At 38.2% G+C, this 19,781-nt stretch overlaps 1 protein-coding gene across 1 annotated transcript in view; it reads right to left on the reverse strand.

The window, feature by feature from the left end:
• Positions 1-1,400: 1,400 nt before the first annotated feature.
• LOC115211953 (tetraspanin-8) overlaps positions 1,401-19,781 on the reverse strand; it is a 137,854-nt gene continuing 119,473 nt past the window's right edge. Inside the window, exons 4-7 of the mRNA XM_029780718.2 lie at positions 19,691-19,781; positions 8,923-9,099; positions 3,091-3,174; positions 1,401-1,983 (exon numbers count right to left, since the gene is read on the reverse strand). The exon at positions 19,691-19,781 is cut by the window's right edge and continues 14 nt beyond it. Coding sequence (XP_029636578.1) covers positions 1,837-1,983; positions 3,091-3,174; positions 8,923-9,099; positions 19,691-19,781 — 499 coding nt within the window. The 3' untranslated portion in view covers positions 1,401-1,836. The remainder of the gene's footprint in view (positions 1,984-3,090; positions 3,175-8,922; positions 9,100-19,690) is intronic.

The following is a 19,781-nucleotide window of genomic DNA, read 5'->3' on the forward strand; positions in this document are numbered from 1 at the left end:
TGTGGAACATTTAAATTTCTACAGAGTACCTTTTCCACTGTAACGTATTTTTAGCATTATTTCCTGGATGTAACATGCTACAAAAATATCTTCCCAAAGACAGAACGAACACCTATAAATGTTAACATAATTGTATAAAGGCTAATTCCATAATATTACAATGTTTTTTTTGTTTTTTAAATCAATGGTGAAATTTTGTAATGAACACAAAGATTTAGATGTATTTCATTCAAAGAGAATCAAATCCATTCCATGAGTATTTTAAGGTACCAGAAAATGGAGAGGAAAGGAGAAGCTTAAATCATTAAAAAAAGGACTGCTTGCTGCCATTATTAATTATCTTAATTAGAATTTTGTGCTGACAAAGTTTCTTAACACTAGTTTCCTATAATTAACCCTTTAGCATTTAAACTGGCCATATCCAGCCTTTCACACACACCCTACAATGTCATACATTGTCACATCATGGAAATCTCAAAGCAATGAGATAACACATGATTAATTCAAAACAATGTGAATAAATAAGAATTACATTTGACAGTAAATCTGAATGCTAAAGGGTTGGACTGATAATTGCTTAAGATTTCACTCCATTATAATCAACTTTGGATTAATTGGGATAAATCTTTTTGGCAGAATATCTTTAAGGAAAAGATGCAACAAAATAAATATTTGTTTTTTTTTTTCAATATAATTTATAATTGATTCTCAATTAAAAATAGTTATAAGCTTTTAACCATTTGAAATTTCAGTGTATGCATTTATGAATAGAATCATAAGGTCTCAGAACATTTTAGACACATGTAACATTAATGGCATAACATTTCCTCCTTTATCATCTCATCCCATTTAAAATCACATTTGCCGACCAATAATTAAGATAAGTTCCAGTTTTGTTTTTAATTCAAAAGTAAATGGTTATTAAAGTTTGAAGTTGGGCTAAAAGATGAGCTTTTAATTATAATCAGCAATAGAATTAAAGTAAGCATTCAGTATTACTATTATGACTTCTTAAAATGGTAAACCAAGTACCGTCTTTCTGTATCTCCTAAAGAAATTTCATGTTTAAATGTCTTCAATGTTAAAAATTATTTTTTTTTCTTCTTTAATAATATTTTTAATACTCTTTTTTTTATCTTTTGATATTGTTTCATTCGAGTTTTGCTTACATTTAAAAGAATTATTTTTCCATATGAATGTTTAGTAAACTATTATGTAAAGAATAAATATACACCAAATAAAAATATATTTGGATTGAAATTTGAGATGAGAAATGATTTCAAACACTGATGTAGAGAAGTAATGTACTTGGTGAAGATAGGCAAATTAATTGCAATTTTGGTATGTCTTTACATTTTTGCTCTTTTTTTTTCTTTTTCCTTTATGAACCTCAATATATATTTTTTTTGTGGAAAAGAGAGACTATACAAATTCAGGTTTTTTTTTTTTTTTTTAATATGGCAATAGATAAACCCAACTGCAAAAATAAGCCAGGGAAAGTAAATGAAGTCAACAATACTTAGTCACAATATAACTTTTTTGTTTCTTAAAGAAATAAGTTGTGAGGAGAAAAAGTTACACAATGAGACTTTTGTAGCAGTTTTAAAAATCCATGATTAGGATTGACAAACTATATTGAGGCTATAGTTCTCTTTCAATTTTTTTCTTTTATATTGATATTACCCATTTGGTACCAGACAGATACCTCCAGGACATTTTTTCCACTGGTAAACCAACTTTATACACAAAATATTCACACGAAGTGGTCATCTAGTGTAATAACAGGTCACTGTTGCATTAGGCTTGACCAGTGGTAAAAGTCGCTTTCAGGAGCAGTTACAAATTGGAGTAAGTGTTTCCACGAGTTGGATATGGAGCTTTCTCTTGAGTGCGAGCCATCTCGTACACTACATCATCAGGCTGCTGAGGTGGCGGTTTCCGCAGGTAACAAATAAGCAATACAATGAAAAGGAACCCAAATAGCTGAAAAATAATCAGACAATGAACAGATTTTATTAAGTACAGACAAACACTGGGTAGATTAAAACAGCCAAATTTATGAAAATATTTTTTTGGTATCAAAGAAAAAAGATTAGAATTTATAGCTAGGTGGTAAATTAATTGACTATAACACAAATTATTTACTGTTTATTCTAGTAAGTAATCAGTATAAAAAATGCAGTGAATGAAACAAGTTGAAAACTAAGAAAAACAAAAATATTGAATGAAGGTTAGCCATAATGATAACCCTGTTACTTGAAATATTCAAAAATTTTTGTCTGAAAAGTTATCAAATGGGAATCAATAAATGCTTTTGTTCATGCTATTTCTTGTTGAAAACATTCTTCAAATGTTTTGATTTATTTTATTTAAACATAGAGAAAGCTTTTAAGAAAGTGAATACAATTGATCAACTTGACTCCAAGTACAAAGCTTAGAAAATTCCAGTCTGGTACTATTTTTTCTGTCATCACTTCTTTCTCAGTATCTGAGACCCCATTCGGTCACGACTGACCATGGGATTGCACCTAGAAAGGTACCCTCCCAGGCACAAGTCTGAGCAAGGTTGTTTATGGAAGAACAGCAGTTGCCCATACATACCAGCCTCCCCTCTCCATGCCACCAGTGTTATCCAAGGGAAAGGCAAAGGCTGATACAGCTTGGCACTCGTGACATCGCAACTCATTTCTAGAGCTGAGAGAACTGGAGTAACGTGAAATAAAGTGTCTTGCTCAAGAACACAACACAAAGCCCGGTCCGGGATTCGAGCTCACAACCTCACGATTGTAAGCTCGATGTTCTAACCACTGAGACATGCGCCTTCACATGTATATGTATATTATACTGTATAATAAGATGCAGTATTTCTCAGTATAATATGATATAAATGAAGGGGCAGGCATGGTTGAATGGCTAAGTTCACCTCGGAACTATAGGGCTCAGGATCTGATCCTGCTGCATGGCACCTTGGGTGACTTTTACCAAGCACCTCAGGAAGCTGAATACTTTGTTCAGTAACAGTATGGTAACACATCAGATGCAAAACATTGAATATAATGGGATGAATTTGAGGAAATTAATTTTATTTACCTGTAATCCTAGAATAGCAACCACTATTCCAGTAATAAGGAGAAGACGTTCTTCGACAAGATTTACAATTGCTCTGCCACAACCCTTCAAAGATAAACAGGAAAAAAATATATTAAAATGCTGAAAAGTAAATGTCACATCTCCAGAGTAAATCTTAACGTTAAAATATGAAATTAAGTCAGAAGGAAGTCTAGACTTTGGAATTTAAATTAAAATGCATAACAAATGATATCTGGTCTCAAGAAGGAAATACTATATCTACCAGCACACAAGACATTTTTTCTAAATATACAAAGAAACTGCTGCATGTTTAATGCAGCTGTATGACAGATGGGAGACGGTGTTTTAGGCTAACGAGCTGCATGAGCGTAAGTCCACAAGACACAATCATTATAATTAATACTAAAATATTGGTTTCAAATTTTAGCACAAGGCCAGAAAGTTCAGAGGAGGGAGTAGATTGATTACATCAATACCAGTTTTCGGATTTGGTTTGCATGATTCTTTATATGAGTTTGTGTGTTGAAGTATATTCTGTTGTGTCTGGGGAGAGTCATTTTCTTTTTGTGCCTTATAATGTAACATTAGACAATTGAAAAGGTTGCAAGACCTTAGGAAAATGAAAATAAGAAATAAGTGGAAATTTTACCGGTCAGGCATAAAAAGAAAATGACTCTCACCAGACTCAACAGAATCAATACCAATGTTCAACTGGTACTTATTTTATTGACCCTAAAAGGATGAAAGGTAAAGATGGCCCCAGCGGCATTTGAACATAGAATGTAAAGACAGACAAAATACCCCTAGGCATTTTGCTTGGCACATTTACAATTCAGCCAGCTCACTGCTTTATTTTAAAATTAAAGTATTGAAAAGACCACATTACCACGCTAAGCACAAACTTTAAAAAAATTGCTTACAGTACCCTGGCTGTTATATAGGAAGGTCACATCATCCTATACCTCCTCCTTCAGTATACATAACCCACACCTGATGCACAGTTTAAATTATTCAATGACTATCTTTAAGAAACATCTTTCATTTCTTTCATTTTTTCATTTGTTTCTATAACAGCTAATTTAATTTAGAATATCCAATTTTTGTAGCCAGCTTGTATCATCAGACCTCACATACTGTATTTTCTAATGCATAAGACATGTGGTCATGCTGGAGCACTGCCTTTAGTTGAACAAATCCACCCCAGGACTTGTTCTTTGTAAGCCTAGTACTTATTCTATTGGTTTCTTTATGCCGAACCGCTAAGTTACGGGGACGTAAACACACCAACATACACACACACACACACACACACATATATATATGTGTGTGTGTGTGATGGGATTCTTTCAGTTTCCATCTACTAAATCCACTCACAAGGCTTTGGTCAGCTTGAGGCTATAGTAGAAGACGTTTGCCCAAGGTGTCACACACTGGGACTGAACCCGGAACCATGTGGTTTGTAAGCAAGCTACTTACCACACAGCCACTCCTGTGCCTATCTGTTTATTATTAAATGAAAAATTTTCCTGGAAAGATGAAAAAATGTTTAACTTTCATCTGCCTGTTGGCCATTTGCAATGGATAGATGATAAACTATAGTGGAGCTGTGCCACCCTGGTGGCTGATAGTGGTAGCACAAAAGTTACAGCCAAAAATATGAATTTTACTTTCTGTACGACAAGTCTCTTGACCAAAAGCTAAATAGTTGAAATGGAAAAAAAAAATACGGTAATCCAATAATGTAGTTTATGATACATTTATGGTTCCATTCTTTATTCCAATACACTGGTGCAACATTGGATTTATCGCTCAGAGTAATGTAACGTCCCCTGCCCAATTCAAGATCACAGCATACATGTACACTGCAACATAATTTCTTTTCCTCAACAGGCCCTGCCCTATTTAACATTGTCCTGAAAGAGATCAAAGAGGAAAAGGATCCCATCAACTTTAAACGGAGTCTGGATAGATTCCTTCAAGGAATACCAGATAAGCCACCCATAATTGGATACAACTCACCCAACAAAAACTCACTACTTGAATGGATCATAAACAAAACTTGACTTAAACAGGATTTAGATAATCCTATCAGGTGGTGCTATTAAGTTAGACATGGCCTGGACCAATCTTTGGTCAAAACATATCTAAGTTTATCTAAGTTTTATCTAATAAGAATCATAATAGTATCATGTAATATACTAAATTTGCTCATTTTCCCCCCCAGAAAATAGTTGTAAAAATTGGGCTGCACCTCAACTGGAAATGTGTCTTATGCACTAGCAAATACAGTATGTGAGGTCTGATGATACAAGCTGGCTACATAAATTGGATATTCTAAAATAAATCAGATGTTATAGAATCTCTACCAGAAAATAGTAAAAAGTTTGAAAGGGCAACAATAACCAGTTGATGCCATATACAATAATTTATATAACACTGTGATATTTAACAGTTGAGAGCAATAGGAAAAGATATGCAACAATTATTCTGATAAAACCTGATGTAGCAAGTAATGTAGTCTGCAACCATATAAGTAAAGTAAATCAAGTGGGTGTTGGTGTACTCAATGACATACGTAATAAATTTTAAATTAATTGAAATTTTCTTAGCTGGATAAAGAAAATACTGCATGTGCTGGTGTAAAAGATGTGCTCTTTTTATTTTTAAATCATAATCATCATCGTTTAACGTCCACTTTCCATGCTAGCATAGGTTGGACGATTTTGACTGAGGGCTGGCAAACCAGACGGCCACACCAGGCTCCAATCTTGATCTGGCAGAGTTTCTACAGCTGGATGCCCTTCCTAACGCCAACCACTCCGAGAGTGTATATATTCAGAGTCAACACTATCAAGCAATATCATATTTGTTTGCTTTTTCTTTAAACACTGGCATTTTGGAAAAAAAAGGTTATAACAGTGAATCGAAGATGTTGTGTAGCGATAGACATGCCTTCTACGCTTCATGAAGGCAATACAATGGCTGAAAATCAAGTCGTTACAAGCAAAGGAAGTGGAATGAAATGTAGAACAATTCTGAATGTAGGTTTTAATGGTCATGTAGATCAATTAGAAGATGCTGAGGCTATAATCATCATCATTTAATATCAGATTTCCATGCAGGCATGGGTTGGATTGCTAACATAAGCTGGCAAGCCAGAGGACTGTGCCATGCTCCAATGTCTATTCTGGCATGGTTTCTATGCCTGGATGCACCCACCTTATTTTATTAGTATTATTACTAGTAACGTGGCAAGCTGGCAGAAGTGTTAGCATACCAGACGAAATGCTTAGCAGTATTTCATCTACTGCTGTGTTCTGAGTTCAAATTCTACTGAGGTCAACTTTGCCTTTCATCCTTTCGGGGTCAATAAATTAAGTACCAGTGAAACACTGGGGTTGATGTAATCGACTAGTCCCCTCCCCACAAATTTGAGGCCTTGGGCCTCCAAGTGGAAAGGACTATTATTACTAATGTTTCCATGTAAAAATTTAGGGGGATAAAAAGATAGGCTTTTTTCTTAAACAAAGACAAAGTGTATAAAATGAAAGGTATCCACATTAGAGAGAAAGTATTTTCACAGCTGACATAAATAATGAAATATGGGGCATTCCAAGACAAAGCTTATAGTAAATGGGTAGTGGGGGTGAGAAGGAGACAAAGTTGAGTGATTTACAGCTGTCCGTATAGAGATATCAGCAGTTGTTGTCTAACCTCAGGCCTGCCATCATCATCATCGTTTAACGTCTGTTTTCCATGCTAGCACAGGTTGGACGGTTCGACCGGGGTCTGGGAAGCCAAGAGGCTGCACCAGGCTCCAGTCTGATCTGGTAGTGTTTCTACAGCTGGATGCCCTTCCTAACGCCAATCACTCCGTGAGTGTAGTGGGTACTTTTTATGAGCCACCGGCAGAGGTGCCAGGAGAGGCTGGCAGTGGCCACAATCGGTTGGTGCTTTTTATGTGCCACCAGCACAGAAGCCAGTCAAGATGGCACTGGCATCAGCCACGTTTGGATGGTGCTTTTTATGTGCCACCGGCACAGGTATCACAACTACAATTTCCATTTGATATTTATTTTGATGTTGATGTACTTGACTCAATAGGTCTCCTCAAGCACAGGAGTGATCAAGAAAATCTTTAGTACAGAAGTGGTTGGTCAATGTATTGTTCAACCAGCACTCCAAACTCGACCATCCTTGTCTTTTTATCTGGACTACAAAATCTTGTGTCTTGCTCTAATTGAGATGGTAAAATGTGTTTTAAGGTAAATCTAGCTGCTAATTCTAGCAGGCTCAGTGATCCTATATAAGCACAATTATTGGCTCAAGTAGCAGAAGTATTCTAATGCTGCATTTAACAAATTCAGCAATACATGGTCATCAACTACAATCCTTATATTTCAAAGCAGCAAAATGTCACACTACCAACCAATAGAAACTGACTCGTAGACATAATACATTGTTTTACATAGAGAAAGTCTGCTTTGTCAGCAAGGCACATTTGTCAATACTAGTCAAGAGGAAAAGAATAAACCATTAGGGTATTCGTATAATGTAAAAATCTCATGGGATTATAATTTAAATCATTTGTGGTCAGCATAAAAATTACCAGAGTTATTGAATGGAAACAATGTAGAATAACAATATAATTAGCACAACGTTCAGCAGAAACATGATTTTTATGATGAAACAGTTATTGAAATGCCAACTGAATGCAATATTTATTCAGTAGTTTTGAGCCATAAGATCTGCTTAAGCAGTACGAGTAATCATCATCACTGAAATCTGGCAAGACAATTATATATCAGTGACATTAGAAAATTTTCCAAGGATGTCATCTGCACAGACAGCATATGGTTAAGTGCAGGGTCCTATAATGTAGTGAGCCAAAAATAACATTTAATCAATTGAAATACATCTGTGATGAGAAGAATATCTAGTGTTAATGATAGTTATAGATAAGAAAAGCAAGGGGGAGAACTCTTGGATATAAATAGATAAAAAAAAAGAAAAATACATTGGAGAGCAATTTTGGTCTTCGGAAAGTACAGGGAAAACTCCAGAAATGTTCAAATCTTATGAGATTTCCTCAGCAAAGTATAGTCTATCATTGTCATCATTTAACATCCCTTTTCTAATATGTAATTACTAGATTTTAGAATGATTTGAGACAGTAATATAATTTGCATGAAAATTATTCACAGATAAAGCAATTAAAATAATGATGATAGAAAATACCTTCAGTATGAGTAATATGTAGTTAATTTCAAACAGACAATGTAGGGAGACAAAAATAATTTTCAATAATTAAAATTACATACTAATTCAATACTTTACTTTTAGGCAATTGAGGATTGGGAAGATTTTCACAAAGTAAATGAAGTTGCTAGACTATTAATAGTCTCCAACAAATTTAATCTCTCTATATATATAAAGCTGAAGTTGTCTGTGTATGGCAGGTTTGGTAACCTTCAACTAACACTATCTCCTCCGAGACCCTGCGGTGCAAGTTGACCAAAATTGGGAGTATGATAGAAGAAGGCTTGCTCTTCCTTCCATAGAAGAAAAAATTCAAATCGGACCATGTTAACACCAAAAATTATTTACATCAAAAAGGTGCTTTTTTTCTATGAAAATCCCTACTTTTTATGATTTTTTGACTGCTGTGTCGCCATTTTTTGGTGTATTTCAACCAGAAAAATGTTCACTTAAAGAGAATAACAAGCTACATAATGCATAATTTTTACTTTTCAAAAATTCTAAAGGGTCGAAACAAACCCGAGCAATGCCGGGTGATACTGCTAGCAAGTATTAAAACCAAAAACTACTTACTTTCTTGTAACTCAGGTTTCCCTCTGCTTTGCAACCATAGTTATTGATATTAGAGGCTTCATTAGATTTATAGTCAGCACAGCAAGATAAGGGTACTTGGCCAATATTATTTTGGTTCTGATGAGCCCAGCTGGAGCTCAAATAATCAGTGTATCTTTGTCCACCACAACATTTCAGCTGAATTTCAATAAAGAAATAATTATTTAGACATATATAAATTAAGATCAATACATTATTATAACAACCAATTCTTAAGCCATTAAGAAAAAAATAAATCAACTTTTACTCTAAAATATGGAATCTAAAAATCTTTCTCAATCAAATATATAAATGCTGATATTGATCTCAAAATATTTATCAATCACCTGTTAATTGAACAAAATTATAGTAAGTCATGAAAGGAAAACTGCCTTGTTTATTTTGATACCAACTCACTTGAGACAGCAACTGATTCTATAATATTGGGTTGTCCGGAAACTTCGTGCCGATTTTTAAAGGAAAGAAAAAGGGCAATAAAAACTTGCCATTACATTTTTAATCATCCAAATATGAACCATTTTGTTGCACAATGCATCTCCATCCTTCCTTTAACTTGAAAATACCCTCTTCCCAGAATTAAGGTGGTTTCATGACAAAGAATTCATCAAGGTATCTTTTTATGTCATCTAAGGAATTGAAATTTTTACCATTAAGACTATTCTGCAGAGACCTGAACAAGTGGAAATCCAAAGGAGCAATATCTGTTGAATATGGAGGGTGGGGTAACACATCCCGACCGAGCTGCAGCAATTTTTGTCTGGTTCCCAAAGCATCAAGTGCCGAAAATGAACTTTCTTATCTTCCATTTTAAAGGATTACAGAATTAACACAGGTTATAGGAACATAAACCTTCTCCCACGAAAAGACAGCTTAAACTGTGCTCTAAATGGAGGTGTAGTCAAATCCTATTTTATGAACTCAACCATGTTCTAAAATAAGTCGAAAGGTAAGCTACTATAAATCGGCATGAACTTTCCGGACAACCCAATATAAACTGTTTGTTTTTAGTTAACCCAATTTAAAACATTTCAAAATTTCATAATTTTTGTTTCAAACATCAAGTAATAACAAGGTTATTTTATTAAATTCTTCATCATTTTAAAAATTAACTGAAACAAAGGCAATGTTTTTCAACAGAAATATGGTAACAGACAGTTAAGATCAACCAAACTGCAGTAGGGGATATTAAATATGAACCAATGCAATGACATGCACTTGCTACTTACAGAGACTATCCAAATACAACTTTGCTTTGCTATACCAGCATACTTTAGCTGCAGAAGGAAAGCTATGCAATTTATGTGCTCTGTAAGATGTGTTAATGCCTTATCTCTCAGACCTAATACAATTCATATCTGTACATACAGCTGTTAACTCACAAATGACTATAACTTTGTAGGATATTACCACGCTTTCACAAATTGTTTTAGATGCTTATAGCATCACAAACAGATATAAACTCTCTCTTAGACCTCCCATCCTCAAACCTGTAGAACATCAGCTGCCTGCTGGAGCCTAGCGGCGGGTATTTAAAGGGAAAAATTTGACAAGACAGTCAGTCACCGGCTGACACTCACTGATGCTACATCGAAGAGGCCAGGGAACAGAAGAAAGAAGGAGAAAGAAGACATGCACCCAACACCAGAGATGGAGACACCTCCAAAAAGGGGGGGGGGGCACGTCAAAACGGTAGAGGAGTAGGGGCCAAAACCGGACATGGTTCCTCCTGATGATGTCTTGACCAAACTGGATCCTATAAAGGAGCTGTTGTGGTAGCAGACCACGAAATATGGTTGTAATTCCCCTGGAGGAACATGAAATGTAGTGCCTTGTTTAAGAATGTAAAGCACTGCTTGGTTCAAGAATTGAAACCACAATCTTATGATTCAGAGCCCAACACACAAAGACATGTACCTTCACACGTAGCCAAGTGGTTCTGTATAGAACATCATCATTACCTTTAATGTCAATGCTGGCATGGGTTGGATGGTTTGACCACAGCTGGCAAGCAGGACAGCTAAACCAGGTTCCAGTCTGATTTGGCTTGGTTTCTATGGCTAGATGCCCTTCCTAACACCACTAGAAATAAAATTATTTTTTATTCTAAAGGCCTCACATTATAAATTGAAAGGCGATGCTGCGATGTTCTTGTTTTCCTCAGGGTAAGCATACATGAAGTGAAATGATTTCAGCTGAGAACCAGAAATTGTACACTACTTGTGGGGAGTTTGCCCCTAGATTATGATCATTTCAGCACTGACTGTAAGAGTTTTTATCGGTGCCTGTAAACACAATATACTAATCATTTTAACATCCATTTTTTCATTCTTGCATGGGTCGGACAAAATTTATTGAAGCAGATTTTCTAGTTGGATACCATTCCTGTCACCAACCATTACCTGCCTCCAAACAAGGTAATATTTCTCCATGACCAGACATGATTTTGCAGAATACTGGAAACGAGTGACATTCACTTACAATAATCACAGGATGTCAAGAGATGGCGACACAAATATACTCACACTAACATACACATACATACATTGTCTTTGAGTTTCCCCTCCTCTTCACATTTTTCAGCTGTTACTCTCTTCAAATATATACCCCCCCCCCACCACCACCACCATCTCTTTCATTGTTTCCAGTTGGTAGTTCCCTTCAAAGGAGCCAGGACCTCACAAGAGGCCATATGGCTGCCGTTGTGAATGAATATTACAGAACATTAAATCTAACTCCATACCAATTCTTAGAATTAAAATAAAAAAATACATAAAAAAATAAATTTATTGATCAGCTAACAATGGAAGCCATCTTAAACCAAAAGAATCAATAAAATGCCCTGGTACTACAAAAATTGTTTCGTTCTGGTATTTTAGTTATAAGTATTTCAGTATCATGACTAACATAAGTGCTTTCTTGTTTTTACATTTAACATTTTCCTTCCTTATGATTTCAGTTTAGTGGAATAATTTCAACTTGCTTCATTTTAACATGTGTAAATCTCTTCAACATTTTCCTCAATTGTATTCTCTTACTTGCTTTTGTTCCTCTTGTTTTTTTAATTTTTTTCCTCAAAAAAAAAAACAAAAAAACCTTCAAATTTACGTGATACAGTGTTTTTAACACCTTTTCCTTCACAGCACTACACTTTTGCGCTTTCATCAGTTTTATGTTTAGTTAACAGATAAAACATACACAATTACAGACACACAGCATATTTATAATTTACTCAAACACTCACAAGCACACACATGCATGTATACACACATTTGCTTTATCTTTTTACTCTGGAAAACTAGTAATTTTGTTTCTCTTTTTAAATCCAAAACTGAAGGGAAGTACGATTTCTTGTAAAAAGAATGCAAATAACCCACCAGAATAAGACAAATTGAAGAACAGCAGGTGAGAGACGGAAAGAACAGATGGCAGACCTTCAGTCTATTGGAAGGTCTACCATTTCTTTTCAAGCTTTGCTTCCTGATATTATAAAAAGATTTGTCAAATATCAATGGAAATAGAAGTTGTGATACTTGTGCCGGTGGCACATAAAAAGCACCATCCGAACGTGGCCGTTGCCAGCGCCGCCTTGTCTGGCTTCTGTGCCGGTGGCACATAAAAAGCACCATCCGAACGTGGCCGATGCCAGCGCCGCCTTGGCTGGCTTCCGTGCCGGTGGCACATAATAAGCACCATCTGAACATGGCCGATGCCAGTGCCGCCTCGACTGGCTTCTGTGCCAGTGGCACATAAAAAGCACCATCCGAACGTGGCCGATGCCAGCGCCGCCTTGGCTGGCTTCCGTGCCGGTGGCACGTTAAAAGCACCAACCGATCGTGGCCAATGCCAGACCCCCCCCCCGACACCTGTGCAGGTGGCATGTAAAAAGCACCCACTACACTCGCAGAGTGGTTGGTGTTAGGAAGGGCATCCAGCTGTAGAAACACTGCCAGATAAGACTGGAGCCTGGTGCAGCCCCTGGCTTTCCAGACCCCAGTCGAACCGTCCAACCCATGCTAACGCAGAAAACAGACGTTAAATGATGATGATGATGATGATGATTTACTTTTGAAGAGAGGACTATTTCTAAAGGTGGAAGCAGATGAAAGTACGTAATCACTACATCGACAAGACTATTGGATGTTATTTGCTGGTTGCAATGCACTTCCTCATGTTGTAGCTTTTCAATAATGCCATCCTGCTGGCTAGGCAGACAGGCCATCATTCCTCCTGAACTTAATGCCAGTCCATTGAAGGACTACCCATTTACAGCTGAGTGGACTGGGCCAACATGAAATAAGATGTTATGTTCAAGAACACAATGCACCATTGTTTAGGATTTGAAACCACAATCTTGCAATTGTGAGTGCCAAGCCTTAACCACTAAGCCATTCGCTTTCACAAAATGATTTGTAAACAATATTTGATTGATTAGGTTATGTTAACTACCTTTTGCTAATGAGAGGTAATGTCAATTAGACTCAATTTTACAAGTGGAAATGAGAATAGATGATAACGAATCTAAACTAATTATTTTAAAATTTGTTTCGATATATGTTTTCAATGACAGTGCCCCACCATATCTTCATCTCTGGCAATTAATAAATTTTATTTTCTTCAACCTATTAAAATTTAAGTAGTGAATCAGATTATATACATATGTGTATATATACATATATATACATATGTGTGTGGATACACTATAGAGCACTCTCCTTACAAACAGTTATTACCAAGTTATTGTATTACCCCAATTGAAAAATTGCAACAAAAAATAAAATAAAAAAATAAAACAAGTTACACACACACACACACACACACACACACACACACCACACACACACACACACACAACAATGTGTTGGTTGAAAGCACTACTTGATTCAAGCAATATCTCTTCTCTAAAACATCAATGGGTAAAAATCAATAATGTTCTTCCACTATCTATGCAAATATGATGACAATAATTATAATATCAGACAATAGAAGAAAATCATAAATTTTCATTGCATAACATCCATTGTTTCATAGACACTTCAGTCATTTGGCTATGGCCATGCTGGAGCCCTGCCTTCAAATGAGCCCTAATACTACTTATAGTTTTGTATGAGTTTATGGATCGCTATTGTGTGTGTGTGTGTGTGTGTGTGTGTGTGTGTGTACCACTGCTTGAAAACCGGTGTTGGTTTGCTTACATCTTCATAACTTAGCAGTTTGACAAATGAGACAAATAGGAGAAGTACCAGCCTTGAAAACCGAGTGGGGGTCAATTTGTTTAAATAAACCTAGTATGGCCACAGTCCAATGACAAAGAGGATTACATACATATATGTATTATGAATGTGTGTCTGTGTGGTAAGTAGCTTGCTAACGAACCACATAGTTCCAGGTTCAGTCCCACTGTGTGGCACCTTGGGCAAGTGTCTTCTACTATAGCCTCAGGCCGACCAAAGCCTTGTGAGTGGATTTGGTAGACGGAAACTGAAAGAAACCCATCGTACGTATATATATATATATATATATATATATATATATATATATATATATATATATATATATAGATGTCCGTCCAACCCATGCTAGCATGGAAAACGGACGTTAAACGATGATGATGATGATATATATGAGTGTGTGTGTGTGGTGTGTGTGTGTGTGTGTGTGTGTGTGTGTGTGTGTGTGTGTGTGTGTGCGTGCGTGTCCCCCCAACATCACTTGACAATCGATGCTGGTGTGTTTATGTCCCCGTAACTTAGAGGTTCGGCAAAAGTGATCGATAGAATAAGTACTAGGCTTCCAAAGAATAAGTCCTGGGGTCAATTTGTTCGACTAAAGGCGGTGCTCCAGCATGACCACAGTCAAATGACTGAAACAAAAGAGTAAAAGAGTATACACACACACAACATGGATCAGAAAAGCTGAAATAAATTTTAAAATCATAAAACCTAGCAGTGGGTGAAATAAGAAAGTAAACACATTCCTTTTATGCTTTTGATGTGCAAGAAAGAGAGAGAAGGAGAGTCTCCAACTGGATTGCTTGATTTGTTGACTGTTCTTTTAAGATGATGGTCTTGGTTTTCTTCCCAATCAATATCACAGAATATTCAGTTAGTATACAAAGCAGTTATAAATTAGACTACTGCCACACTGACAAACTTAATTTGCATATTAGTGCTTTTGACAGCTCATTATATATATTTTATGTGGCACCAACACCAGTGATTGTTACATGGCACCAACACCAGTGCTTTTTACGTGGCACCAACACCAGTGCTTTTTACGTGGCACCAACACCAGTGCTTTTTACGTGGCACCAACACCAGAGCTTTTTACGTGGCACCAACATCAGAGCTTTTTACGTGGCACCAACACCAGTGCTTGTTACATAGCACCAACACCAGTGATTTTTACATGGCACCAACACCAGAGCTTTTTACGTGGCACCAACATCAGAGCTTTTTACGTGGCACCAACACCAGTGCTTGTTACATAGCACCAACACCAGTGATTTTTACATGGCACCAACACCAGAGCTTTTTACGTGGCACCAACATCAGAGCTTTTTACGTGGCACCAACACCAGTGATTGTTATGTGGCACCAACACCAGTGCTTGTTACATAGCACCAACACCAGTGATTGTTACATAGCACCAACACCAGTGATTGTTACATAGCACCAACACCAGTGCTTTTTACGTGGCACCAACACCAGTGATTGTTATGTGGCACCAACACCAGTGCTTGTTACATAGCACCAACACCAGTGATTGTTACATAGCACCAACACCAGTGATTGTTATGTGGCACCAACACCAGTGCTTGTTACATAGCACCAACACCAGTGATTGTTATGTGGCACCAACACCAGTGCTTGTTACATAGCACCAACACCAGTGATTGTTATGTGGCACCAACACCAGTGCTTGTACATAGCACCAACACCAGTGATTGTTATGTGGCACCAACACCAGTGCTTGTTACATAGCACCAACACCAGTGATTGTTACATAGCACCAACACCAGTGATTGTTATGTGGCACCAACACCAGTGCTTGTTACATAGCACCAACACCAGTGATTGTTATGTGGCACCAACACCAGTGCTTGTTACATAGCACCAACACCAGTGATTGTTACATAGCACCAACACCAGTGATTGTTATGTGGCACCAACACCAGTGCTTGTTACATAGCACCAACACCAGTGATTGTTATGTGGCACCAACACCAGTGCTTGTTACATAGCACCAACACCAGTGATTGTTATGTGGCACCAACACCAGTGCTTGTTACATAGCACCAACACCAGTGATTGTTACATAGCACCAACACCAGTGATTGTTATGTGGCACCAACACCAGTGCTTGTTACATAGCACCAACACCAGTGCTTGTTACATAGCACCAACACCAGTGATTGTTATGTGGCACCAACACCAGTGATTGTTATGTGGCACCAACACCAGTGCTTGTTACATAGCACCAACACCAGTGATTGTTATGTGGCACCAACACCAGTGATTGTTATGTGGCACCAACACCAGTGCTTGTTACATAGCACCAACACCAGTGATTGTTATGTGGCACCAACCACCAGTGATTTTATGTGGCACCAACACCAGTGCTTGTTACATAGCACCAACACCAGTGATTGTTATGTGGACCAACACCAGTGCTTGTTACATAGCACCAACACCAGTGATTGTTATGTGGCACCAACACCAGTGCTTGTTACATAGCACCAACACCAGTGATTGTTACATGCACCAACACCAGTGATTGTTATGTGGCACCAACACCAGTGCTTGTTACATAGCACCAACACCAGTGATTGTTATGTGGCACCAACACCAGTGATTGTTATGTGGCACCAACACCAGTGCTTGTTACATAGCACCAACACCAGTGATTGTTATGTGGCACCAACACCAGTGCTGTTACATAGCACCAACACCAGTGATTGTTATGTGCACCAACACCAGTGCTTGTTACATAGCACCAACACCAGTGATTGTATGTGGCACCAACACCAGTGCTGCTTGTTACATAGCACCAACACCAGTGATTGTTACATAGCACCAACACCAGTGATTGTTATGTGCACCAACACCAGTGCTTGTTACATAGCACCAACACCAGTGATTGTTATGTGGCACCAACACCAGTGCTTGTTAATAGCACCAACACCAGTGATTGTTATGTGGCACCAACACCAGTGCTTGTTACATAGCACCAACACCAGTGATTGTTACATAGCACCAACACCAGTGATTGTTACATAGCACCAACACCAGTGATTGTTATGTGGCACCAACACCAGTGCTTGTTACATAGCACCAACACCAGTGATTGTTACATAGCACCAACACCAGTGATTGTTATGTGGCACCAACACCAGTGCTTGTTACATAGCACCAACACCAGTGCTTGTTACATAGCACCAACACCAGTGATTGTTACATAGCACCAACACCAGTGATTGTTATGTGGCACCAACACCAGTGCTTGTTACATAGCACCAACACCAGTGATTGTTACATAGCACCAACACCAGTGATTGTTAGTGGCACAACACCAGTGCTTGTTACATAGCACCAACACCAGTGCTTGTTACATAGCACCAACACCAGTGATTGTTACATAGCACCAACACCAGTGATTGTTATGTGGCACCAACACCAGTGCTTGTTACATAGCACCAACACCAGTGATTGTACATAGCACCAACACCAGTGATTGTATGTGGCACCAACACCAGTGCTTGTTACATAGCACCAACACCAGTGCTTGTACATAGCACCAACACCAGTGATTGTTACATGCACCAACACCAGTGATTGTTATGGGCACCAACACCAGTGCTTGTTACATAGCACCAACACCAGTGCTTGTTACATAGCACCAACACCAGTGATGTTTATGTGCACCAACACCAGTGCTTGTTACATAGCACCAACACCAGTGATTGTTACATAGCACCAACACCAGTGATTGTTATGTGGCACCAACACCAGTGCTTTTACATAGCCAACACCAGTGCTTGTTACATAGCACCAACACCAGTGCTTGTTACATAGCACCAACACCAGTGCTTGTTACATAGCACCAACACCAGTGCTTGTTACATAGCACCAACACCAGTGATTGTTATGTGGCACCAACACCAGCTTGTTACATAGCACCAACACCAGTGCTTGTTACATAGCACCAACAACAGTGCTTGTTACATAGCACCAACACCAGTGATTGTTATGTGGCACCACACCAGTGCTTGTTACATAGCACCAACACCAGTGCTTGTTAATAGCACCACACCAGTGATTGTTATGTGGCACCAACACCAGTGCTTGTTACATAGCACCAACACCAGTGCTTGTTACATAGCACCAACACCAGTGCTTGTTACATAGCACCAACACCAGTGATTGTTATGTGGCACCAACACCAGTGCTTGTTACATAGCACCAACACCAGTGATTGTTACATAGCACCAACACCAGTGATTGTTATGTGGCACCAACACCAGTGCTTGTTACATAGCACCAACACCAGTGATTGTTATGTGGCACCAACACCAGAGCTTGTTACATAGCACCAACACCAGTGCTTTTTACGTGGCACCAACACCAGTGCTTTTTACGTGGCACCAACACCAGTGCTTTTTACGTGGCACCAACACCAGTGCTTTTTACGTGGCACCAACACCAGTGCTTTTTACGTGGCACCAACACCAGTGCTTTTTACGTGGCACCAACACCAGTGCTTTTTACGTAGCACCAACACCAGTGCTTTTTACGTGGCACCAACACCAGTGCTTTTTACGTGGCACCAACACCAGTGCTTTTTACGTGGCACCAACACCAGTGCTTTTTATTTGGCACCAACACCAGTGCTTTTTATTTGGCACCAACACCAGTGCTTTTTACGTAGCACCAACACCAGTGCTTTTTACGTGGCACCAACACCAGTGCTTTTTACATGGCACCAACACCAGTGCTTTTTACGTAGCACCAACACCAGTGCTTTTTACGTGGCACCAACACCAGTGCTTTTTACGTAGCACCAACACCAGTGCTTTTTACGTGGCACCAACACCAGTGCTTTTTACATGGCACCAACACCAGAGCTTTTTACGTGGCACCAACACCAGAGCTTTTTATTGGCACCAACACCAGAGCTTTTTACATGGCACCAACACCAGTGCTTTTTACGTGGCACCAACACCAGTTCTTTTTACGTGGCACCAACACCAGAGCTTTTTAATTGGCACCAACACCAGAGCTTTTTAATTGGCACCAACACCAGTGCTTTTTACATAGCACCAACACCAGTTCTTTTTACGTGGCACCAACACCAGAGCTTTTTAATTGGCACCAACACCAGAGCTTTTTATTTGGCACCAACACCAGTGCTTTTTACATGGCACCAACACCAGTGCTTTTTACATGGCACCAACACCAGTGCTTTTTACATGGCACCAACACCAGTGCTTTTTACATGGCACCAACACCAGTGCTTTTTACATGGCACCAACACCAGTGCTTTTTACATGGCACCAACACCAGTGCTTTTTACGTGGCACCAACACCAGAGCTTTTTATTTGGCACCAACACCAGTTCTTTTTACGTGGCACCAACACCAGTGCTTTTTACATAATAGAAATCAAGAAATCAGATTAAAACAAAAAGCAAATTGTTTTAAACACAATGAAAGGAAGGAAAGTGCAATACTTACTTTCCACTGCACAAAGTCAATGATGCGGGTCTTTCCTTGGTCGCTGCCATAGTCAGTTTGGATAAAACCTCTGAATAAGTTCCCTTCTGAT

Source organism: Octopus sinensis, linkage group LG5 (assembly GCF_006345805.1).
Source record: "Octopus sinensis linkage group LG5, ASM634580v1, whole genome shotgun sequence".
Classification (NCBI taxonomy): Eukaryota; Metazoa; Mollusca; class Cephalopoda; order Octopoda; family Octopodidae; genus Octopus; species Octopus sinensis.